This window comes from Fundulus heteroclitus, unplaced genomic scaffold, assembly GCF_011125445.2.
Source record: "Fundulus heteroclitus isolate FHET01 unplaced genomic scaffold, MU-UCD_Fhet_4.1 scaffold_36, whole genome shotgun sequence".
Taxonomy (NCBI): domain Eukaryota; kingdom Metazoa; phylum Chordata; class Actinopteri; order Cyprinodontiformes; family Fundulidae; genus Fundulus; species Fundulus heteroclitus.
The window spans coordinates 3,839,758-3,865,712 of record NW_023396770.1 but is presented as its reverse complement, the minus strand read 5'-3'; the positions used below and the strand labels follow the sequence as shown (position 1 = coordinate 3,865,712).

The 25,955-nt window shown below is 42.1% G+C and overlaps 1 protein-coding gene across 1 annotated transcript; it reads right to left on the bottom strand.

Moving 5' to 3' along the window:
• Window positions 1–4,828: 4,828 nt before the first annotated feature.
• On the bottom strand, window positions 4,829–25,232 carry LOC110368306. Its single transcript, XM_036130490.1, has 9 exons — window positions 24,941–25,232; window positions 22,695–22,985; window positions 22,032–22,294; window positions 16,389–16,419; window positions 11,240–11,551; window positions 7,603–7,896; window positions 6,426–6,527; window positions 6,321–6,349; window positions 4,829–5,521 (listed from the first exon to the last, which is right to left on the bottom strand). Exons 2-9 carry the CDS (start codon window positions 22,879–22,881, stop codon window positions 5,447–5,449), a joined length of 1,293 nt encoding a protein of 430 aa, XP_035986383.1. The 5' UTR covers window positions 22,882–22,985; window positions 24,941–25,232; the 3' UTR covers window positions 4,829–5,446.
• Window positions 25,233–25,955: the final 723 nt, after the last annotated feature.

The following is a 25,955-nucleotide window of genomic DNA, read 5'->3' as shown; positions in this document are numbered from 1 at the left end:
GAACTCTTACAAAGATGTACAGCCTTCTGCCTGCATTAAAATGAATAACATGGAGTAGGGCTGGATGATAATTAAATAACGATATATATCGATGATAGAAAAACGTTTAATGAAAAGTTCAATAGAACAACAGTTTTCCTTCCTTATGCATTCTAACCTTGTAGGTTACAGTGGTTACATCATCCCAACCAATCACAACACAGATCCAGGAAGCCCCGCCCCCTTCAAAGAGTTCAGAGAGCAGGTGCTCTTTTTTTCTTTTTTAAGAACTTGTAGTTTTGGTAAAAAGTTGGTTGAATAAAGGTTTTAATTTGAATTCAGTCTTTGTGAGTACTGTATCTAAAAATAGGTCAATAAGCAACAGCATAGAATAACCAGGGCTGCACTTAAAATATTTGTTTTTAATTTGGTGATAATTATCGATATCGATCAGTATGATTTCTATTTTATATATATGTTTTTTTTCTATATTGTCCTGCCCTAATATGGAGCATCTTATAAAGTTATACTTTAATATCGCTTCACAAATAAGGAAGGGCTAAATCTTTTTAGCACATTAGCATCAAATCAACCCCTCCGTCCCTCATGGTGAGGCTCAGGGGACTATATCTGCAAAAAGCAGCAATTCCATTCAAATTGCCAAGAGCTCACAGCCCTTGGACCCCATGGTTGTTTGACCAAGAAGTTATGAACAAAGTTATGTATGCTTCCAAACTACAGCTACATAAGACCCATGAAGAATCCACAAAAGTTGATGAAATAAATGTAAAATAAACCCCTGTGTGCCTTCAGATATTGTTGCAAAAGTAAAGAACTTCCTTTGTTTGAGCGTTTTGCTTCTATATAGGACTTTTTAATCATCATTTTGGTGGTAGTTAAAAAACAACAACTTTATTTTTCACTAATATGATCGTCTTAAGAAGTTTAACCCTATAATTCCAAATGTAGGGTTCCCCTCTGCCTTACAGAAGAGCCTGCTGCCGAGCTCTGGTGGGTTCTCCCCTGAACTGTCAATTCTCTGCCGAGCTGTGGACCCTGATGCCTGTTCCTGGTTCCAAGAAGTCTCTCTCCGGGCCGTCAGCTCCTGCCAACACCATCACCCTGTTCCCGTGCAGTTCTACCTCGCTGGTTACATCACCCTCCATCCCATCAAACCTTCAATAAAGACTTTCATTTTAAGTCCCGTGTGTGTGGTTCTGGGTTCATCCATAGACAAATTGTGACAATAAGACTTAGACAACTTTATTTGTCATTTTGTATGCACAGAGTGAGTACAGAACGAAATTGCGTTTGCATACAGCTTGAGAATTACAGTAAATTACAGGATAAAGTGCAGCAGTGATTTAACAGTAAACAATGCAGGATAAAGAGACAGTGTGCGATCAGTGTACAGGTGAGTATTTTTAAAAAACATTTGTTTGTGCAGAAATTAAATAATTTTTCAGATTAACTTCCTTTCATTAAATTGATTTTGACAGCTCTAATAAAACTTTACATGGTGACCCACTTAAATTATCTTGAGAAAAGCTAAATAAACTGGAAAGTTTTTTTGTAGTTTGAGCACTGTGGGACACTGCAGTAGCAGTTTCTATGTGATTGTGCCATGCTTGGTGGATATGATGCTGCTGAGAGATGGACACAAAGAGGACAAGGGGAGAAAAAAATAGATAATACTTTTTAAAACCATAGTTTAACCAGATAAACTCCCATTGAGATTAAGATCACTTTTTCAAAGGTTGATCTGACTAAGAGGTCTGCAGCACATGTCATTACTAATACAGTATAATAAACTATTTCAGGCTTCTACTTAAAATACACAGTATTTTGCACAAAAACTAAGAAAAAAGTGCATTAATATAAGTGCAAATAATATTATGAAGAAAATTCCTAATAATACACAGAAAATTCAGAAACAGAAGTACTGTCCAATAGACCCACGGTCGTCATTTTTTTTTTAGGAATGAACAAAAAGATTCAAATGGAAAAAGATCTTTTTAATTCAGTGACTGCAATTATATATAACACGTCACCATAATAAAGGAAGGGGAACAATGTAGCAGATAAATGTCTCTTTTTTCACTCAGTGAAAAACAAGATTTATTTCTATAATAACAAAGCTACAGTAATCATTTTATAACATCTACATCAGATTAATGATAGGTAAAGTAAGCTAACAAGCTGCTGCATGTTAGCTTTGATCTACATGTTACTTTCCTGATCAAAGCATCTATATAACAGCAATGATCGCTACAAATACTAAGGAAAATAAAGATAGTCAATACGACATGCTTAATATTGTGGTCTCAGTCTTACCTTATGAAATCGCGCTGAAACATGTCTTCACCTCCCAAATTTTCTATGTAAAAGCATGTAGCCGGATGTAGAGATACCCTGCTCCGCTTCAAAACGGAAGTTGAGTGACGTCATGTAAAAAGGGTCTATTGATTTTTCGGTAAAACAACGCATATAATCATATCAAGGTTGTAACATTAGTTCAATCGGCAGCTGTCTACAAAATTATAATATAAAAATAAATAAACGAGGTCTTCTTGCGCTGTTTTGTGTTATTTTAATTTTAATTCGCTTTTTTTTCCTAATTCTATGATTAATGTGAAGTAAGCCTAAGGGCGACGCTAGAGGGCGCCCTCAACACATTTGTCGCCCTAGGCAGCTGGCCCTGCTCACCGGTCAAAACACTCAGAAGCACACTGCCATCTACAGGTAAAAGCCAGTAAATTAGAATATTTTGAAAAACTTGATTTATTTCAGTAATTGCATTCAAAAGGTATAACTTGTACATTATATTTATTCATTGCACACAGACTGATGCATTCAAATGTTTATTTTATTTAATTTTGATGATTTGAAGTGGCAACAAATGAAAATCCAAAATTCTGTGTGTCACAAAATTAGAATATTGTGTAAGGGTTAAATTTTGAGAACACCTGGTGCCACAAAATAATCAGCTGATTAACTCAAAACACCTGCAAAGGGCTTTAAATGGTCTCTCAGTCCAGTTCTGAAGCCTACACAAACATGGGGAAGACTTCAGATTTAACACCTGTCCAAAAGGCGACCATCGACACATTGCACAAGGAGGGAAAGACACAAAAGGTTATTGCTGAAGAGGCTGGCTGTTCTCAGAGCTCTGTGTCCAAACACTTTAATAGAGAGGCAAAGGGAAGGAAAAACTGTGGTCAGAAAAAGTGTACAAGCGATAGGGATCACCGCGCCCTAGTCAAGATTGTGAAAAAAAAAACATTCAAAAATGTGGGGGAGATTCACAAGGAGTGGACAGCTGCTGGAGTCAGTGCTTCAAGATCCACCACCAAGGGCTAAGGAAAAAAAGAGCTGGACTGCTGCTGAGTGGTCCAAAGTCATGTTTTCTGACGAAAGCAAATTTTGCATTTCCTTTGGAAATCGAGGTCCCAGAGTCTGGAGGAAGACAGGAGAGGCACAGGATCAACGTTGCCTGAAGTCTAGTGTAAAGTTTCCACCATCAGTGATGGTTTGGGGTGCCATGTCATCTGCTGGTGCCAACTCCCCTGACCTTAGCCCCATAGAAAATCTGTGGGGTATTGTGAAAAGGAAGATGCAGAATGCCAGACCCAAAAACGCAGAAGAGTTGAAGGCCACCATCAGAGCAACCTGGGCTCTCATAACACCTGAGCAGTGCCAGAAACTCATCGACTCCATGCCACGCCGCATTAATTCAGTAATTGAGGCAAAAGGAGCACCAACCAAGTTTTGAGTATTGTACATGCTCATATTTTTCATTTTCATACTTTTCAGTTGGCCAACATTTCTAAAAAAAAATCCCTTTTTTGTATTAGCCTTAAGTAATATTCTAATTTTGTGACACACGGAATTTTGGAAATTCATTTGTTGCCACTTCAAATCATCAAAATTAAATGAAATAAACATTTGAATGCATCAGTCTGTGTGCAATGAATAAATATAATCTACAAGTTACACCTTTTGATTGCAATTACTGAAATAAATCAAGTTTTTCAAAATATTCTAATTTACTGGCTTTTACCTGTATGGTGGTTCTTTGTTCAAATCGAAACATGTACGCTCCAGCATCCTGAGCAGTGATGTTGTTGATGATCAGAGAGCATTTACTGTCCACATTTAACCTGGCAGCTCGAGGTGAACTCTAAAAAAATTTCCATCCTGAACCTCAAGCAGAGAGAATGAGCTTGGATCTCTGAGGTAAATCCAGTTAACAATAGAGCATGAGGAATAAGATGCAGGACTGTTACAAGGTAGAACAACATCATCTCCAGGTCTGTGATAGAGATTAAGTTCTCCTCCCCTGGTGCCTGCAGCAGAGACAAAGACACATTAAAGTTTTACACACTCCATCCTTCACAAACACAATCATGAAGGTGAAACTAGAAATATGTTATCTCTTTATTTATTTTACATGGTGTTTGATTTATTATGTTAAATTCATTATATACAGCCTTGGAAAAAAGCTATTCAATACATTATGTCAATAATTAGGATTTTATGTTTGAGATAAAAGTTTTTGAAATATATTTTTATATATTTGATTAAAACATGATTGACAAACACATGCTACACACAGGAACTTCTCCAAATACTAAATGTTAATTCTCATATCTCTATAAATATCACAGTAAACTAAAGTGTCCTTTAATCTGTCTCAGCCTCATTAGAAAGAAAACAGATCTTTACCTTCAAACTGAAGCACAACGATCAGAACCAGTTCCAGAACCAACATCTCCTGTCCTTCTATCAGCTGCTGAACACTGAGAGACTTTTCTCTGCTGCACATCTGAAAGATCTGATGTTATTTCCTCTTTTCAGCTGAATTAATGGATGAAAATAACTTCACACCAACACCCACCACGTGTTCTGTCACTTTGTGCTTTTTAGAAACTGACAGAAAACCACAAACAGAAGGAACTAGTTGTACAAAGTTTAGTCAGAAAAAATCATTTAAACTACATTTAATTAATTTACCTTGTAACACTCAGATCAACTAAAGTGAGCCATGTTTTAGCTGAAGGGTCTGATTGTGAAGAATATTAAACAGTTTTATTTATAGTTTACATTTTTATGTTCAACATGATGTAATTTCCTTAGCATGAGCCGTCAAAGAGGAACTGTGACGTCTGCTAATGAGCTGCAGTCAGTCCACTAACAGCCAGCAGCTCTGAGACTCTGCAGACAGAGCAGTTAAACCGAGTCAGAACAGAATCCAAACAGGTCAAAATGGACCCCTGACAGCAGAGGGGTCAGACTCAGAACTGCAGGCCAAATATCACCATGAGATAATTTATAGGGTATATTAGAGCCGGTCCACTGGTAGAAAGAGCATTAACAAGTTATACTACAAATCCCAGAATGCTCTGCTGGTGAGACTGTCGCCTGTGGAGACTTTATTCTTCCTGTTCTGTAACTGATGTGATGAAGGTCAGCAGAGTGTGGCAGCAGAACGTTCTTCATCATTTTCATAGTCCACTGGGTCGTCATCAACAGCATCATGAACCTGTGAGATACAACCAAACATTAACTGGATAATACAGTTAGATAAACTGAACATTTAAAGAAAAATGTCAAATTATCACTAATTTTACCACAGATAAAATCCTTTATAGCATCTTTTCTATTTATTACTCAGGTAAAATAACAGTTTTATATCATTTATGTTCAATAAATCTTTATCTTATAACATTTTTTTAAGGTTAAAAGAAGAAACAGTATAAATACAGTTAAACATATTTGATGTAATTCTTGATTTAAGATATTTCCAATATTTGCATCAACATTTAGAGATTCTTAATCGAATATTCCAAAAAAGTAAAAAACAAAACAACTGGACTTTTTTGCAAAATTTGAAGACCTTTTGCTTCCTGTCAAGGAAGCTTTCTCAATTCAAAAAGTCTAGAGTAATGTAGAGTATCAAGCTTTATAGTACTGCCCAACAAAGGCCTTGTAATGGCTTAGATAACATGCAAATTGAACCGAAACAGATCCACCGCCTTAGTAAAGGGGGTGGACCTGTTAATAAATTTATCTAATATTCTTAAATTAATCTAATATTTGAAACAATGCAAACTCTAAGAAGAAAGGCCCAACTGGGCTTTGAACCCAGAACCTTGTTACTGCAGCAGCTTGTAAATCTGTTGTGTACAAACAGAATCTGAGCATAGAGTAGAAGCTGAAAAGGTTTAACGCAATAATGTTTAAATAATGTCACAAACTGCTGACTTAAACAGGTTTGTCATTCAGAATCTATGTGTAAAAGCTCTATGAAGGTATTTTTCATGCTGGATTGTTTCACTTACATTAATGTCTTTCTGTGGCTTTTTGCTTCCTGGGATGGAAAGGAAAATAAAGTGATTAAAATCATAATTCTGTAAAGTGTCTCCATTGTAGTTCAGTTTCCTCACCTCTGGTTCTGATGATACCAACAGTGATTCCAACCATCAGGATCAGTGCTGTGATCCTCAGAGTCATCATGATGAAGCTCAGAGGAGACCAGTCAGTGTAAGCTGTGGATGAGATGGTGCAGAGAACATGTTCTGTTTGCTTTAGATTTATCTGATTTAAGAACAAAACATTTTAACATGATGGTGGATTGTTCATCAGAATCATCAGTATCTTCTCTCCAACACCTAAAACCTTCATGTAACGTGATTTTATCTTCACACATAAAATAATGGACAGTAAACTGAGATGTTTCACATCTGGTTTACAGCAGGTCATATTTCTCAGTGGAGGAAGCAGCTGAAGATCATCCAGCAGTCAGTGTCCTACTTGTTGGAGTTGAAATGTTCTGCAGAGAAGAAGTTAAGCTGTTTTTTGACCTTTGACCCCTGATCTCCAGGATCACTGCTGCCTGGGACATGAGAAGCTCAGCAGGTCTCAAACTAACTCTCTAAGCCTGTAGGAGCTGCTGTTCTGCTGTTGAGAGTTTACATCGACACGTTCATATGGAGAGACTACAACCTTCACTGTGTGAACCAGGACTGGATGGGGGGGGGTTAATTAATATATTTCACGTATCGCCCTCTGTGCCACGTGTGACGACTAAAACAGCCATATTGTGACTGTTCAGGTATAAATGTCCATAGTAACTACTGCCTGTCTGCATCCAATCAGCTTGAGGCTCACATTTCCTTAATACTTATGAACGCATCACAATCACCCCCCCCCCCCCCCCCCCCTTGGAGAAATTCCCAGGAGGAGATTCCTCCCAGACTTAAAATCATTAAAATGTTACATTTAGTCATTAAAATTTTGTACACGAAGAAGTCTTAAAAAGCATCCAGTTCTGCCCCCCCCCCTTCTTAAATTACATTTGTTTATTTATGCATTGCTTATTTTTCAGTCATTCCATGTGTTGTATTTCTACTACAGTATTCTAGGATATTTCACACTGTGATCAAACTACAAGCCCCATAATGCAGTTGTGTTTTAGTTTTTCTCTGATAGGAACAATCCAAGCATCAGGCGTTGTCTCACTGAAGAACTACATAGAAGCTGATTTATTATCTTATTACATCAATTTCACTTTTAAATGATAAATATAATGCCTGTAGAGACAGATGTGTGATGACATCATACCTTCAGTCTCAGGTGTGTAGTGAGCTTCTATCTTCACTGTGTTGTCCTCAACAAACTGGCAGGTGTATGTTCTGTTGCTGCTGCTCTGAAGCTTCACAGTGAGATTAGAATCACAGCCAGTCTGTCCGCCAGACTTGAACCCAACACCTTCACCAAGCAGCTCACTTCCTGTCTCATTCACCCAGAGGAGGCTCTTCTCTGGACAAGGATCCAACCCTCTGTATCTGACCAGAGAACACTGTAATGTGAAATCTCCATCCTTTGTTGGATCAGCACCTGGTGGAGATGGAGAGACTGGAAGAAAACAAGACAATAACTTTTCAGAATAAAAATATTAAAGCATCTTTTTTATAAAACAAACAGGGAACGCCAAGGGCGGGGACCTTGGCGTTCCGATCCTCGGCTGCAGAAGCTGGCTCTTGGGACGTGGAATGTCACCTCTCTGGTGGGGAAGGAGCCTGAGCTTGTGCGCGAGGTTGAGAGGTTCCGACTAGAGATAGTCGGACTCACCTCGACGCACCGCTCTGGCTCCGGAACCAGTCTCCTTGAGAGGGGCTGGACATTCTTCCACCCTGGAGTTGCCCATGGTGAGAGGCGCCGAGCTGGTGTGGGCATACTTGTTGCCCCCCATCTCGGTGCCTGCACGTTGGGGTTTTCCCCGGTGAACGAGAGGGTGGCCTCCCTCCGCATTCGTGTGGGGGGACGGGTTCTGACTGTTGTTTGCGCTTATGCGCCAAACAGCAGTTCGGATTACCCACCCTTTTTGGAGTCCTTGGAAGGGGTACTGGAGAGTGCCCCTCCTGGGGACTCCCTCGTTTTGCTGGGGGACTTCAACGCTCACGTGGGCAATGACAGTGGGACCTGGAGGGGCGTGGTTGGGAGGAATGGCCCACCTGATCTGAACTCGAGTGGTGTTTTGTTGTTGGACTTCTGTGCTCGTCATGGATTGTCCATCACAAACACCATGTTCAAGCATAAGGGTGTCCATATGTGCTCTTGGCACCAGGACACCCTAGGTCGCAGTTCAATGATCGACTTTGTTGTCGTTTCATCTGATCTGCGGCCGTATGTCTTGGACACTCGGGTGAAGAGAGGGGCGGAGCTCTCCACCGACCACTACCTGGTGGTGAGTTGGCTCCGATGGAGGGGGAGGAAGCCGGTCCGACCGGGCAGGCCCAAACGCACTGTGAGGGTTTGCTGGGAACGTCTGGCAGAGTCCCCTGTGAGACGGAGCTTTAACTCCCACCTCCGGGAGAACTTTAAACACGTCCCGAGGGAGGCGGGGGACATTGAGTCTGAATGGACCATGTTCCACGCCTCTATTGTTGAGGCGGCTAGTCGGAGCTGTGGCCGCAAGGTTGTCGGTGCATGTCGCGGCGGCAACCCTCGAACCCGCTGGTGGACACCAGCGGTGAGGGAAGCCGTCAAGCTGAAGAAGGAGTCCTACCGGGCTTTTTTGGCCTGTGGGACTCCGGAAGCAGCTGATGTGTACCGGCAGTCGAAGCGGCAGAAGGCTCGGCTGGTCACCGAGGCAAAAACTCGGGCGTGGGAAGAGTTCGGAGAGGCCATAGAGAAAGACTTCCGTATGGCTTCGAAGCGATTCTGGTCCACTATCCGGCGTCTCAGGAGGGGGAAGCAGTGCAGTACCAACACTGTTTACAGTGGGGGTGGTGTGCTGCTGACCTCGACTCGGGACGTCGTGCGTCGGTGGGTGGAATACTTCGAAGACCTCCTTAATCCCACCGACACGTCTTCCATTGAGGAAGCAGAGCCTGAGGACTCTGGGTCGGGTTCTCCCATCTCTGGGGCTGAGGTTGCCGAGGTTGTTAAAAAGCTCCTCGGTGGCAAGGCCCCGGGGGTGGATGAGATTCGCCCTGAGTACCTTAAGGCTCTGGATGTTGTGGGGCTGTGTTGGTTAACGCGGCTCTGCAACATTGCGTGGACATCGGGGGCAGTTCCCCTGGATTGGCAGACTGGGGTGGTGGTCCCCCTATTTAAAAAGGGGGACCGGAGGGTGTGTTCCAACTGCAGAGGAATCACACTCTTAAGCCTCCCTGGTAAGGTCTATTCAGGGGTTCTGGAAAGGAGGGTCCGTCGGATAGTCGAATCTCGGATTCAGGAAGAGCAGTGTGGTTTTCGTCCTGGCCGTGGAACACTGGACCAGCTCTATACCCTCAGCAGGATTCTTGGGGGGGCATGGGAGTTTGCCCAACCAGTCTACATGTGCTTTGTGGATCTGGAGAAGGCATTCGACCGTGTCCCCCGGGGGATCCTGTGGGGGGTACTCCGGGAGTATGGAGTACCGGACCCTTTAATAAGGGCTGTCAGGTCTCTGTACGACCGGTGTCAGAGTCTGGTCCGCATTGCCGGCAGTAAGTCGGACTCGTTTCCGGTGAGAGTTGGACTCCGCCAAGGTTGCCCTTTGTCACCGATTCTGTTCATAACTTTTATGGACAGAATTTCTAGACGTCTCTGCTATTCGCGGATGACGTGGTCCTATTGGCTTCATCAGGGCGTGATCTACAGCTCTCACTGGAGCGGTTCGCAGCCGAGTGCGAAGCGGCCGGGATGAAAATCAGTGCCTCCAAATCCGAGACCATGGTCTTGAACCGGAAAAGGGTAGAGTGCCTTCTCCGGGTTGGGGAGAATGTGCTGCCCCTAGTGGAAGAGTTCAAGTATCTTGGGGTCTTGTTCACGAATGAGGGGAAGATGGAGCGGGAGATCGACAGGCGGATTGGTGCAGCGTCTGCTGTGAAGCGGGCACTGTACCGATCCGTTGTGGTGAAGAGAGAGCTGAGCCAAAAGGCGAAGCTCTCGATTTACCGGTCGATCTACGTTCCTACCCTCATCTATGGTCACGAGCTTTGGGTCGTGACCGAAAGAACGAGATCCCGAATACAAGCGGCTGAAATGAGTTTTCTCCGTAGTGCGTCTGGGCTCTCCCTTAGAGATAGGGTGAGGAGCTCAGTCATCCGGAGAGGACTCAGAGTAGAGCCGCTGCTCCTCCACGTCGAGAGGAGCCAGTTGAGGTGGCTCGGGCATCTGGTCAGGATGCCTCCTGGACGCCTCCCTGGTGAGGTGTTCCGGGCACGTCCCACCGGGAGGAGGCCCAGGGGAAGACCCAGGACACGCTGGAGGGACTATGTCTCCCGGCTGGCCTGGGAACGCCTTGGGATTCCTCCTGAGGAGCTGGCCCAAGTGGCTGGGGAGAGGGACGTCTGGGCCTCCCTACTGAAGCTGCTACCCCCGCGACCCGACCCCGGATAAGCGGAAGAAGACGGACGGACGGACGGAAAAAACAAACAAGACAACTTTTATTTTTAGGCTCATAAACAGCAGATGTTCAATGAACATATTGCAGACTGACAGCTGACAGGAAGTAAGAAAGGTGTAAGAAGTAAGAAGGCTACAAGTTTAATTAAGGAACCTTTACTACTACAAAATAAATATCACTCCATGAAAGTAATATAATTAATTGTTTAATCTATTAAATAACAACAGATCTGGTTCCAGTCCAGGCTTCACTCAGATGATAACAACACATCATGATCTAAACAGCCAACTCCATGCAGGGACTTCAGGGTTAAGAAGGACTGATATCAGCAGGTATAAAAGTCAATGAGTTTAGATTACTCACTGCTCATCATGTTTAAATACACATCTGTGTCAAAGCGTCCTCCATCCCAAAGCTGACAGGTGTAACGTCCAGCATCCTCAGCAGTGATGTTGTTGATGATCAGAGAGCAGTTATTGTCCAACCTCAGCCTGGCAGCTCGAGCTGAACTCTGAACTTTTCCTCCATGAACTTCATGTTGACGCTCCATGTTTTCAGCTCTCGTATAAAACCAGTCAACAGCGGAGCATGAGAGAGATGATGAAGGTCTTTTACAGGACAGAACAGCATCATCTCCAGCTCTGTGGTAGATATGGACTCCTTCTCCCCTGATAACTGCAGAGAAATAATGTTTTAGACAACATTTAGCTGTTAATATTAGTCTCTGTGCTTTTCTGACAGTTTTTATTTAAAGTATAAAATCTACTGAAGGATAAAAAACAATAAACTGCTAAAAATCTTTTACTAGAATACTTCAATAAAAGAATGTAGTATAGGTAAAATTTTGAAACAAACAGATCTTTGTCTTCAAACTACAGAAACCAAGATCTAATTCCAGTTTAATCATTTTATATCCTTTTCTCATTTTTTGAAAGTTTTCCACAGATTTAATGATATTGATGTTATTTTCTCCTAATGGTTAAATTACTGGTTACACATTTTACTGAAAACAAACATCAGTTATAATCAGTTCAGCAGGGGAAAAAATGGCTAACTTTATTTTTATATTAAATATTTTTAAGAGTTAATTAAATATAATTGGTATCACAGAAAACCTTTAAAAACCAAAAAACTTCACTTTCTTTTTTCCCAGATATCAAATAAGAGGATATTCAATTTGCAGTAAGACACTCCCAACAGGGCTTTATGTTAAAAGTTATATTACGTTTTATAAAGTTGCTAAATGTAAAGTGGACAAATGTGACATTATACCAAAATTTATTCACAGGAACAGGTCACATGTACAAGGAGATAACTTTTAAGATGACCATAAAAGTGTCTTAGTTTGAAGTATTACTTGTAATAAAACCTCAATTTATACTGAAGAACTGGCTGATTTAGTGGCCTTTAATTTTAATCTTTAATATTATCAATCTGGGTACTGACTGAACACATAACCCACAGTCTGAAGTCTCTGTGGACGTTTCTAAGCTCCAGACGCTTATCTTGTTTCTGTCATGATTCAGCCTGTCTGCTGCATCATGCACAGACTCTGACACTTTCCACCTTCCATACAGCTCCAGTCTCCGGTTCAGTAATCATCCACACCTGTCAGCTACTAATCAGCCAGCATTCAGCACACCTGTCAGCCTCACTACTTAAGCTCACTGCAGTCTGTCATTCCTCGTCGGTTCGTTCTGTTTTCCTGTTTACCTTTGTTTCTGCTACTCGCCTCATCCAGTCTCGTCCAGTCCGAGTTCCTCCATTCTCCGCCAGCCTGGTTCCAACCTGGTTCCAAGTCTCCATTCTGCTGTGCTTCTGGTTCTGCTGCCTCCGTGCCCTGGCTCCGTCCCGCTTGCCAGTTCCTGCCTTCACCATCCTCCTGCTTCAGCTCAGCACAGACTCTTGGTTCCTTCCTCCATTATCCACAAACTTCAATAAACTGTTAAACTATACTCTGCTGTGGTTGTGTTCGGGTTCAGTCTACAAAACATGACAGAACGAACCGACCACATGAATCCGACACCCACACAGAGCCTCCATGCAGGAACTGGCGAGAAGGAATGTTGCTCCGCTCTCAGGCAACAGCGCAGCGGAGCAACTCCTAGCCCAGTCCCGGGATTGTTTGGAGATCCTCGCCTCACTCAGTCCACCTTGGAGGCGGGTAGGCGCGGTCGCCCAGGTACGCAAGCTGTGGACAAGTCAAACCGAGCTCCTTCCTCTTTTTGAAGAGACAGGGCTGATGGTGGAGCTCCAGTGGAACAACGAGGCTGCTGTGGCTCAGCTATTCGGCCGAGCGCCTCCTCCCAGACCCTCGTTTTCTGCCACTGCTGCCTCCTCCATTCCTGCCGCTTCCACCACTGCAGCTGCCGAGTCCGCCTCAGCTCCCACAACGGATCCCGCCTCAGTTCATCTAACTCCTGCCGATGCTGAATCCATTATCCCATCGCCAACTGCAGCCACTCTCTCACCGTCCGGCTCCTCTCGACGCAGACGCCAGGCTCGTCGATGCCAGAACACGCCTACTGCTCAACCTGAGGCTAAGCTGGTTGGCACTGCTGCTATCCCTCCGCCTGGAGCTGACGTCACCTCCACGTCCCTGGTGAGTCGGTCCGACGCCGTTGCGGCTGCCCCAGCGAGCCAGAGCAGAAGCCGTCTTGTTCCCCGTCATTTCTGTCACCACCTCCACGACACTCAGCTGGCTCCTCGGGTGAATCCTTTAGCTGCTGCTCCCAGCGCTGCTGCCTCTGTCTCCTCCACGTCAGTTGCTCCTGCTGCGTCTGCTGATCCGACCGCTGCTGCTGCTAAGCCCGCCGTAGTCTCTGCCTCAGCTCCTGTTGCCTCATCGTCGGCGGAAACCTCAACCTTGCCGCTCGGTTCCTCCCAGCGCAGACGGCGAGCTCGCCGGCAGAGGATTTCCGCCACAGGACTCCCTGAGATCCTGCCTGAAGCAGCTACCGCAGTCACTCTGACTGGGACCGAAGCCACCTCAGTTCCCTTGGTGGTTCGAACGGGTGTGGTTGCTGTGATGGTTGATCAGGAGAGTCCGGCCGAAGCGCCTAGGGTCCACGGGTCTCAGGTGTGGGATTTCTTCTATGGGGACAGGGATGACCTGTTCCTCGGTCGACCTACCGCAGCCAAAGACCCAGATCCTGCTCAGCTCGCAGCCAAAGACCCAGATCCTGCTCAGCTCGCAGCCAAAGACCCAGATCCTGCTCAGCTCGCAGCCGAAGACCCAGATCCTGCTCAGCTCGCAGCCAAAGACCCAGATCCTGCTCAGCTCGCAGCCAAAGACCCAGCTCCTGCTCAGCTCGCAGCCGAAGACCCAGATCCTGCTCAGCTTGCAGCCAAAGACCCAGCTCCTGCTCAGCTCGCAGCCAAAGACCCAGCTCCTGCTCAGCTCGCAGCCAAAGACCCAGATCCTGCTCAGCTCGCAGCCAAAGACCCAGATCCTGCTCAGCTCGCAGCCAAAGACCCAGATCCTGCTCAGCTCGCAGCCAAAGACCCAGATCCTGCTCAGCTCGCAGCCAAAGACCCAGATCCTGCTCAGCTCGCAGCCAAAGACCCAGATCCTGCTCAGCTCGCAGCCAAAGACCCAGATCCTGCTCAGCTCGCAGCCAAGATTTCAGTTCCTAGCCCAGTGTCCAACGTGGGTGCAGAGCACGCCAGCCCGGCGTCCGACGTGGGTCCGCCCTCTTCCTGCAACACGGTGACCCAGGCGAGTCCGCCGCCTGCCATTGGCGTGGGGACCCAGGAGGGTCCGCCGTTGAAGCAGGAACCCAGGAGGGACCACCGCCTGCCAGAGACGCTGGGACCCTGGGGGGTCCGTTGTTTCCTGTAGCCCGGGGTCTCCTGAAGCCTGTAGCCCTGTGGTCTCTGTAGCTTGTAGCTCGTGACCTCCGTAGCCTCTAGTCCTGTGACACCTGTGTCCTGTGGCCATGCTTCGCCCTTAGTTGATAGCCGCTTGTCTTCCAGGGTACTTTTCCACCGCTGGCCACATCAGACTCTGCTGCTCCGCCATTGAGGTCGCCCACCGCGACGCCTGTTTCAGACTCTGCTGCCCCTGCCAGTTCCTGCCTTCACCATCCTCCTGCTTCAGCTCAGCACAGACTCTTGGTTCCTTCCTCCACTATCCACAAACTTCAATAAACTGTTAAACTTTACTCTGCTGTGGTTGTGTTCGGGTTCAGTCTACAAAACATGACAGTTTCTTCCTGTTTGGTTTAACTTCCTTCTTTTAATTTTTCTCCTCTAAACAGCAGCTCTGTTTAACCAACACACCAATCACCCTCTACAGTTAATAATAGGAGTGTAACGGTCCACAAACATCAGGATTTAGTAGATTTAGTCAGGGAGCAGTGGGCTGCCTACACTGAGTGGCATCCAGGGATCAATCTGGAGCTAAGGGTCTTTCTCAGGGAGCCATAGTGGCAGTCTGTGGGGAGAGAACCGGGTACTACTACCACTAGGCCACCACTGCCCATGATACAAATCTAATATAAGGATTTTTATTAGATTACAGAGACTAAAATAGGTTTGAATCATTTTTTAGTTATTTTTATATCCAGAAAATTCAGTGTACTATGTCCTTGAATGCATCATAAAATGCAGCAGTAGGGTAAATCCCCTCTGGTCAGAGGTTCTGGTCAGACAGAACCAGTCTGTTGTCACATCTCATAAGCTGTGCTGTGTTTTGGACCAGTTGAAAGTTGCAGGGACCTGGATTTGGACTTAAGTGGATATTTCTCCAGAACCAGTGATGGTTACATTTAGCTTGATGCTCAGTAATTCAGTGCAGAGCTACAGACTATATTGCTGTTGAGAACATAGATGTAAACTTCTGGTTCAGTCCACCTTTCTTTCTCCACTGCAGCTCCAGGAGAAACCTTAATGCTCTCAGCAGAGTTTAGTGATAGCTGGGAGTCCTCTCTGTTTGGTTCTGGTGTCACTTCTTAAAGTTTCCCTACAGAAACGTTGCATTGAGCTCTTAGTTTGGCTCATAAACATTCTGCAGCAGTTCAGGAATGAAACAACAATATATTGGTTCAGTTTACATGGTATCAAACCTACAGGGCTGTATTGGGAATGTTTGCTGTGTAACGCTACACCTCTAGACATTAATTATGTTTTCCTTCAGGAGGTTAAAAAAAGAGAAACAAATTTGGAAAGAACTAAAAACAGGCAGTTCAATTTGGGTCGGAAGATCTAAAGCTTATTATAATCTTTATTTAAAACAAAAGGGCATTTTTCACTATTCTCTCACATATTTTCATGTCTTTACTTCCATAAATCTCACTTAGTAGCCTACCGCTGTATGAAAAGACTGGCTTTGATTCATGGAGCTACAACCTTTGTCCTCTTTGCTTTCAAGCAGGATATTTCAGTGTTTCTGAGCTACAGTAGATAATAAATGAAGGTTTAAAACCTTTTATATAGAATATAAACAATCACAAAAAATTCAGGTAATTTCTGCTTTTTATCTAATAACGTCAGTAAATAAAATACATCATACCTTTAAACTCAGGTGTGTAGTGAGCTTCTACCTTCATGATGTTTCCCTCAACAAACTGGCAGGTGTATCTTCTGTTGCTGCTGATCTGAAGCTTCACAGTGAGATTAGAATCACAGCCAGTCTGTCCTCCAGACTTGAACCCAACACCTTCACCAAGCAGCTCACTTCCTGTCTCATCCACCCAGAGGAGGCTCTTCTCTGGACAACGACCCAACCATCTGAATCTCTCCAGAGAACACTGTAATGTGAAATCTCCATCCTTTGTTGGATCAGCACCTGGTGGAGATGGAGAGACTGGAAGAAAAAGTTTGAAAGATGGAGAAGAAACTTTCTCTAAAATTAGAAACTTGGCTGTGAAGAATGAAAAATAAGAAACAGTAATATATATATATATATATATATATATATATATATATATATATATATTCAGTTTTCTCCATGTTACTTGGTGACTGATCTGCACTAATATTGCAGATCTTAGCAGGTTTTCATCAGCATGATGGAACTAAACTAGAAATCTTTCTAAATCAAAGTCAGTGATCCAGAGGTTTGATCAAACTATTTAACCACACAATCCAAGATCAACTAGTTGAATCTAAACAGCCCCACAGCAGCCGAGCACAACGTTCATTCTGATGAGCCCACTTCCTGATGTCAGGGTCCTCAAAGCTTGGCCCCGCCTTTAGCTCAACCAGGAAGCAGCACACACCCAACAAAGGTCACTCAGCATAAAGTATTTCTGCTTTTTTCTTGGTAAAATAAAATTATGATAACATTTCCTCAGCCATTGAGTTTCATTTGATCATTAAAAATTAGTAATGCAATGAACAAATCTTTTAAATACATTTTAAATATCAAATATCTGGCAGTAAAGTCAAACTAAGTGTGTGGACTGATGTGTGGTTGAAGCATCACACAGCGCTGAATAAATGATTCATTCTCACTCTGACAGAACAACATTTTAATCTCTGACTGCATCAGATATTCATCAGAACTGCTGATGTCAGAAACATCTGTCCAACACAAGTATTTCACAAAGTTAATCAGAAGGAAAGAGTCTGACAGCGTCGGATCATTCAAGTCTACAAACTCACTTGTCAAAACACTCAGGAGCACAAGGCCATCTAAGTCGGCTCTTGAACCAAGTCGACAGGCGTACACTCCAGCATCTTCAGCAGTGATGTTGTTGATGATCAGAGAGCATTTACTGTCCATATTTAACCTGGCAGCTCGAGGTGAACTCTGAACAACTTTTCCAGCCTGAACCTCCAACAGAAAGCTTGATCCTGGATCTCTGCTGTAAATCCAGGTAACATTGGAGCATGAGTAAGAAGATGCAGGACTGTTATAAGGTATAACGACATCATCTCCAGATCTGTGATAGAGATAAAGTTCTCCTCCTCTGGTGCCTGCAGCAGAGACAAAGACACATTAAAGTTTTACACACTTCATCCTTCACAAACACAATCATGAAGGTGAAACTAGAAATATATTATAAAGTGTCCTTTAATCTGTCTCAGCTTCCTTAGAAAGAAAACAGATCTTTACCTTCAAACTGAAGCACAACGATCAGAACCAGTTCCAGAACCAACATCTCCTGTCCTATCAGCTGCTGAACACTGAGAGACTTTTCTCTGCTGCACATCTGAAAGAACTGATGTTATTTCCTCTTTTCAGCTGAATTAATGGATGAAAATAACTTCACACCAACACCCACCATGTACTCTGTAATTTTGTGTTTTTTAGAAACTGACAGAAAACCACAAACAGAAGGAACTAGTTGTACAAAGTTTAGTCAGAAAAAGCATTTAAACTACATTTAATTCATTCACCTTGTAACACTCAGATCAACTAAAGTGAGCCATGTTTCAGCTGAAGGGTCTGATTGTGAAGAACATTAAACAGTTTTATTTATAGTTTACATTTTTATGTTCCACATGATGTAATTTCCTTAGCATGAGCCGTCAAAGAGGAACTGTGACGTCTGCTAATGAGCTGCAGTTGGTCCACTAACAGCCAGCAGCTCTGAGACTCTGCAGACAGAGCAGTTAAACCGAGTCAGAACAGAATCCAAACAGGTCAAAATGGACCCCTGACAGCAGAGGGGTCAGACTCAGGCCTGCAGGACAAATATGACCATGAGATCATTTACAGGTTCTATTAGAGCCGGCCCACTGGTAGAAAGACCATTCACAGCTTATACTACAACTCCCAGAATGCTCTGCTGGTGAGCTGGCCGACTATGGAGACCCATAATCCTTCTTCTGCTGACATTTAACAGTGACCTGATGCTACAAGCAGTCACATCAGTAGAAGAAGAGATGCCAGCTTTCTGGCTTGGACCAGAGTGCATCAGTATAGATCAGAGTAAAGCAAACTGAGCTTTAATGATTGTTTTCTTTATGCACTGTTCTTCCTGCTCAAAGGCACGACTTGAATGGCTGGATTTTAAAGAGTTATGAGTGCTAGTAGTGGAGGCATAAGACTTTTTATCTGGTTTAAGAATATCATACAGTTTTATGCACCATTGTGGCCATTTAATGTGTCTTTGATTGCTCAAAGGCTGATTATAAAGTATTGTTTGGAACAGTTCTGCATTTAATTGTGATTTTAGATTTATCTGCCTCTGTCTGTCTGTTCAGCCTCTATATGTAGAAATTGAGACATCAACACATTAACTCAGTGCTGTATGACAAGTTTTTGTGTTTGATTGTGGATCTGTCTCTCTGCCTCCAGATGGATTTTAGTCTGTGAACAAATTCATAAATTATAAGCAGAACCAAGAGAAAATGGGCTTAAGTGTTAAAACGTATTTATCAGGAAATACACGGAAATTATCAAATATTCATATACATAAAAAAAATTAATTATTTTTGAGTAAACTAATTAATGTGATATAGGTCAGCTGAGTGTGGCAGCAGAACGTTCTTCATCATTTTCATAGTCCACTGGGTCGTCATCAACAGCATCATGAACCTGTGAGATACAACCAAACATTAACTGGATAATACAGTTAGACAAACATCCTGAACATTTAAAGATAAATGTCAAATTATCAATAATTTTACCACAGATAAAATCCTTTATAGCATCTTTTCTATTTATTACTCAGGTAAAATAACAGTTTTATATCATTTATGTTCAAAAAATCTTTATCTTTTAAAATTTTTTTAAGGTTAAAAGAAGAAACAGTATAAATACAGTTAAACATATTTGATGTCATTCTTGATTTAAGATCTTTCCAATATTGGCATCAACATTCAGAGATTCTTAATCTAATATTCCAAAAAAGTAAAAAACAAATCGATTGGACTTTTTTCCAAAATTTGAAGACATTTTGCTTCCTCTCCAGGAAGCTTTCTCAATTCAAAAGCTCTGGAGTAATGTAGAGTACCAAGCTTTATAGTACTGCCCAACAAAGGCCTTGTAATGGCTTAGATAACATGCTAATTGAACCGAAACAGGTCAACCCCCTTAGTAATGGGGGTGGGCCTGTTAATTAATTTATCTAATATTCTTAAATTAATCTAATATTCGAAACAATGCAAACTCTAAGAAGAATGGACCCAACTGGGCTTTGAACCCAGAACCTTGTTGCTGCAGCAGCTTGTAAATCTGTTGTGTACAAACAGAATCTGAGCAGAGAGTAGAAGGTGAAAAGATTTAACGCAATAATGTTTAAATAATGTTACAAACTGCTGACTTAAACAGGTTTGTCATTCAGAATCTATGTGTAAAAGCTCTATGAAGGTATTTTTCATGCTGGATTGTTTCACTCACATTAATGTCTTTCTGTGGCTTTTTGCTTCCTGGGATGGAAGGAAAATAAAGTGATTAAAATCATAATTCTGTAAAGTGTCTCCATTGTAGTTCAGTTTCCTCACCTTTGGTTCTGATGATACCAACAGTGATTCCAACCATCAGGATCAGTGCTGTGATCCTCAGAGTCATCATGATGAAGCTCAGAGGAGACCAGTCAGTGGAAGCTGTGGATGAGATGGTGCAGAGAACATGTTCTGTTTGCTTTAGATTTATCTGATTTAAGAACAAAACATTTTAACATGATGGTGGATTGTTCATCAGAATCATCAGTATCTTCTCTCCAACACCTAAAACATTCATGTAACGTGATTTTATCTTCACACATAAAATAATGGACAGTAAACTGAGATGTTTCACATCTGGTTTACAGCAGGTCATATTTCTCAGTGGAGGAAGCAGCTGAAGATCATCCAGCAGTCAGAGTCCTACTAGTTGGAGTTGAAATGTTCTGCAGAGAAGAAGTTAAGCTGGTTTTTGACCTTTGACCCCTGATCTCCAGGATCACTGCTGCCTGGGACATGAGAAGCTCAGCAGGTCTCAAACTAACTCTCTAAGCCTGTAGGAGCTGCTGTTCTGCTGTTGAGAGTTTACATCGACACGTTCATATGGAGAGACTACAACCTTCACTGGGTGAACCAGGACTGGGGGGGGGGCATAATGAATATATTCCACGTATCGCCCTCTGTGACACGTGTGACGTCTAAAACAGCCATATTGTGACTGTTCAGGTATAAATGTCCATAGTAACTATTGTCTGTCTGCATCTAATTAGCTTGAAGCTCAGATTTTCTTAATACTTATGAACGCATCACCCCCCCCCCCCCGTTCTTAAATTAATTTGTTCATTTATACATTGCTTATTTTTCAGTCATTCCATGTGTTGTATTTCTACTACAGTATTCTAGGATATTTCACACTGTGATCAAACTATAAGCCCTGTTAGAAAGACTGAGAGGAAGTCGGGTTTGTTGTTTCCGCCCGGACCGTTTACAGTGTAACACATGCTGAAAGTCGGTGCTTCATGGTGGTTATTTGTGTGCGTAATATATAAAGTAAGTACCTTTACGGATCACTTCACTCTTTAACCGTTCGTTATTGGTATTATAGAAGTGAGAATCCGTGATTTGCACCATGTTTATGTGTTTCTTGTTGGTCTAGTAAGCTATTATGATAGTTAGCGCCTGTTAGCATTAGATGCTAATGCTAATTCGGTTAATGCTGCTGCTGCTTACAGTTGTTGAAATTGTATGGCTTGTGTCGTTGCTACTGATCCAGCAGTGATTGTATGGGGCTTGCTGGGGTTCTTATTATTTGTTTGTTTATTTCTGCAACTGTTTTTGCTAATTTGTTAGTAAAAATCCTCATTAGGCTCATAGGCACTATGTTATGTTTGTTTCTTTCACAGACCACACTCATATGCTCCATGAGCCCCAACATGTACACGTGGTCTACCTGTAATTATGCCACTCAGCCTGTAATGGACCATTTTCATTATTTGAAGTTATATTAAAGCTGCCGTTACGGATCTCCAGTCTCCTGATTCTCTAATCGGAATCTACCATTCATGGTGCCACTTCAATCAGCATCCTATTCCCGTCAGATGTAGCAGTGTTTGCTACAAGCCCCATAATGCAGTTGTGTTTTAGTTTTTCTCTGATAGGAACAATCCAAGCATCAGTCAGGAGTTGTCTCACTGAAGAAATACATAGAAGCTGATTTATTATCTTATTACATCAATTTCACTTTTAAATGATAAATATCATGCCTGTAGAGACAGATGTGTGATGACATCATACCTTCAATCTCATAGTGAGCTTCTATCTTCACTGTGTTTCCCTCAACAAACTGGCAGGTGTATCTTCTGTTGCTGCTGCTCTGAAGCTTCACAGTGAGATAAGAATCACAGCCAGTCTGTCCTCCAGACTTGAACCCAACACCTTCACCAAGCAGCTCACTTCCTGTCTCATCCACCCAGAGGAGGCTCTTCTCTGGACAGTGAACCAACCCTCTGAATCTCTCCAGAGAACACTGTAATGTGAAATCTCCATCCTTTGTTGGATCAGCACCTGGTGGAGATGGAGAGACTGGAAGAAAACAAGACAATAACTTTTCAGAATAAAAATATTAAAGCATCTTTTTTATAAAATGAGAAAACAAACAAGACAACTTTTATTTTTAGGCTCATAAACAGCAGATGTTCAGTGAAAACATTGCAGACTAAAAGCTTACAGGAAGTAAGAAAGAAGTAAGAAGGCTACAAGTGCAATTAAGGAACCTTTACTACTACAAAATAAATATCACTCTATGAAAGTAATATAATTAATTGTTTTATCTATTAAAAACAACAGATCTGGTTCTAGTCCAGGCTTCACTCAGATGATAACAACACATCATGATCTAAACAGCCAACTCCATGCAGGGACTTCAGGGTTAAGAAGGACTGATATCAGCAGGTATAAAAGTCAATGAATTTAGATTACTCACTGCTCATCATGTTTAAATACACATCTGTGTCAAAGCGTCCTCCATCCCAAAGCTGACAGGTGTAACGTCCAGCATCCTCAGCAGTGATGTTGTTGATGATCAGAGAGCAGTTATTGTCCAACCTCAGCCTGGCAGCTCGAGCTGAACTCTGAACTTTTCCTCCATGAACTTCATGTTGACGCTCCATGTTTTCAGCTCTCGTATAAAACCAGTCAACAGCGGAGCATGAGAGAGATGATGAAGGTCTTTTACAGGACAGAACAGCATCATCTCCAGCTCTGTGGTAGATAACTGCAGAGAAACAATGTTTTATACAACATTTAGATCTAATTCCAGTTTAACCATTTTATGTCCTTTTCTCAGTTTTTGAAAGTTTTCCACAGAACTAATGATATTGATGTTATTTCCTCCTAATGGTTAAATTACTGGTTACACATTTTACTGAAAACAAACATCAGTTATAATCCGTTCAGCAGGGGAAAAATGGCTAACTTTATTTTTATATTAAATATTTTTAAGAATTAATTAAGTATATTTGGTATCACAGAAAACCTTTAAAAAACAAAAAACTTCACTTTCTTTTTCCCAGATATCAAATAAGAGGATGTTCAATTTGCTGTAAGACACTCCCAACAGGGCTTTATGTTAAAAGTTATATTACGTTTTATAAAGATGCTAAATGTAAAGTGGACAAATGTGACATTATACCAAAATTTATTCACAGGAACATGTCACATGTACAAGGAGATAACTTTTAAGATTACCATAAAAGTGTCTTAGTTTGAAGTATTACTTGTCATAAAACCTCAGTTTATACTGAAGAACTGGCTGATTTAGTGGCCTTTAATTTTAATCTTTAATATTATCTAATCTGGGTACTGACTGAACACATAACCCACAGTCTGAAGTCTCTGTGGACGTTTCTAAGCTTCAGACGTTTATCTTGTTTCTTCCTGTTTGGTTTGACTTCCTTCTTTTCATTTTTCTCCTCTAAACAGCAGCTCTGTTTAACCAACACACCAATCACCCTCTACAGTTAATAATAGGAGTGTAACTGTCCACAAACATCAGGATTTAGTAGATTTAGTCAGGGAGCAGTGGGCTGCCTACACTGAGTGGCATCCAGGGATCAATCTGGAGCTAAGGGTCTTTCTCAGGGAGCCATAGTGGCAGTCTGTGGGGAGAGAACCGGGTACTACTACCACTAGGCCACCACTGCCCATGATACAAATCTAATATAATGATTTTTATTAGATTACAGAGACTAAAATAGGTTTGAATCATTTTTTAGTTATTTTTATATCCAGAAAATTCAGTGTACTAGATGTCCTTGAATGCATCATAAAATGCAGCAGTAGTGAAAATCTCCTCTGGTCAGAGGTTCTGGTCTCTCATTAGCTGTGCAGCGTTTTGGACCAGTTGAATGCTGCAGGGACCTGGATTTGAACTTTAGTGGATATTTCTCCAGAACCGGTGATGGTTACATTTAGCTTGATGCTCAGTAATTCAGTGCAGAGCTTCAGACTGTATTGCTGTTGAAGAACATTGATGTAAAGTTCTGGTTCAGTCCACCTTTCTTTCTCCACTGCAGCTCCAGGAGAAACTTCAATGCTCTCAGCAGAGTTTAGTGATTGCTGGGAGTCCTCTCTGTCTGGTTCTGGTGTCACTTCTTAAACTTTCCCTACAGAAACGTTGCATTGAGCTCTTAGTTATGCTCATAAACATTCTGCAGGAGTTCAGGAATGAAACAACAATCTATTGGTTTAGTTTACATGGTATCAAACCTACAGGGCTGTATTGGGAATGTTTGCTGTGTAATGCTACACCTCTAGACATTAATTATGTTTTCTTTCAGGAGGTTAAAAAAAGAGAAACAAATTTGGAAAGAACTAAAAACAGGCAGTTCATTGATCAGTTCAATTTGGGTCGGAAGATCTAAAGCTTATTATAATCTTTATTTAAAACAAAAAGGCATTTTTCACTATTCTCTCACACATTTTCATGTCTTTACTTCCATAAATCTCACTTAGTATCCTACCGCTGTATGAAAAGACTGGCTTTGATTCAAGGAGCTACAAACTTTGTCCTCTTTGCTTTCATGCAGGATGTTTCAGTGTTTCTGATCCACAGCAGATAATAAAAGAAGGTTTAAAACCTTTTATATACACAATACAAAACAATCACAAAAAAATTCAGGTAATTTCTGCTTTTTATCTAATATCCTCAGTAAATAAAATACATCCTACCTTTAAACTCAGGTGTGTAGTGAGCTTTTATCTTCACTGTGTTTCCCTCAACAAACTGGCAGGTGTATCTTCTGTTGCTGCTGATCTGAAGCTTCACAGTGAGATTAGAATCACAGTCAGTCTGTCCTCCAGACTTGAACCCAACACCTTCACCAAGCAGCTCACTTCCTGTCTCATCCACCCAGAGGAGGCTCTTCTCTGGACAAGGACCCAACCCTCTGAATCTGACCAGAGAACACTGTAATGTGAAATCTCCATCCTTTGTTGGATCAGCAACTGGTGGAGATGGAGAGACTGGAAGAAAAATGAAAGCTGTTGTTTCAGTCTGAAAGATGGAGAAGAAATGTTCTCTAAAATTAGAAACGTGGCTGTGAAGAATGAAAAATAAGAAACAGTAATATATATATATATATATTCAGTTGTCTCCATGTTACTTGGTGACTGATCTGCACTAATATTGCAGATCTGAGCAGGTTTTCATCAGCATGATGGAACAAAACTAGAAATCTTTCCAAATGAAAGTCAGTGATCCAGAGGTTTGATCAAACCATTTAACGACACAATCCAAGATCAACTAGTTGAATCTAAACAGCCCCACAGCAGCCGAGCACAACGTTCATTCTGATGAGCCCACTTCCTGATGTCAGGGTCCTCAAAGCTTGGCCCCGCCTTTAGCTCAACCAGGAAGCAGCACACACCCAACAAAGGTCACTCAGTATAAAGTATTTCTGTTTTTTTCTTGGTAAAATCAAATTATGATAACATTTCCTCAGCCATTGAGTTTCATTTGATCATTAAAAATGAGTAATGCAATGAATAAATATTTTAAATACATTTTAAATATCAGATATCTGACTGTAAAGTCAAACTAAGTGTGGACTGATGTGTGGTTGAAGCCATCACACAGCGCTGAATAAATGATTCATTCTCACTCTGACAGAACAACATTTTAACTTCTGACTGCATCAGATATTCATCAGAACTGCTGATGTCAGAAACATCTGTCCAACACAAG

What these genes read in the sequence shown, in the direction of transcription:
- LOC110368306 (XM_036130490.1), bottom strand. Translation starts at nt 22,881, where the DNA reads ATGGAGCGTCAACATGAAGTTCATGGAGGAAAAGTTCAGAGTTCAGCT. An exon ending in TTGAGGGAAACACAGTGAAG is followed by an intron (nt 16,420 to 22,031) that starts ATAGAAGCTCAC and finishes AACATCATGAAG; the next exon opens with GTAGAAGCTCACTACACACC. An exon ending in TGGTATCATCAGAACCAGAG is followed by an intron (nt 6,350 to 6,425) that starts GTGAGGAAACTG and finishes TTTCCATCCCAG; the next exon opens with GAAGCAAAAAGCCACAGAAA.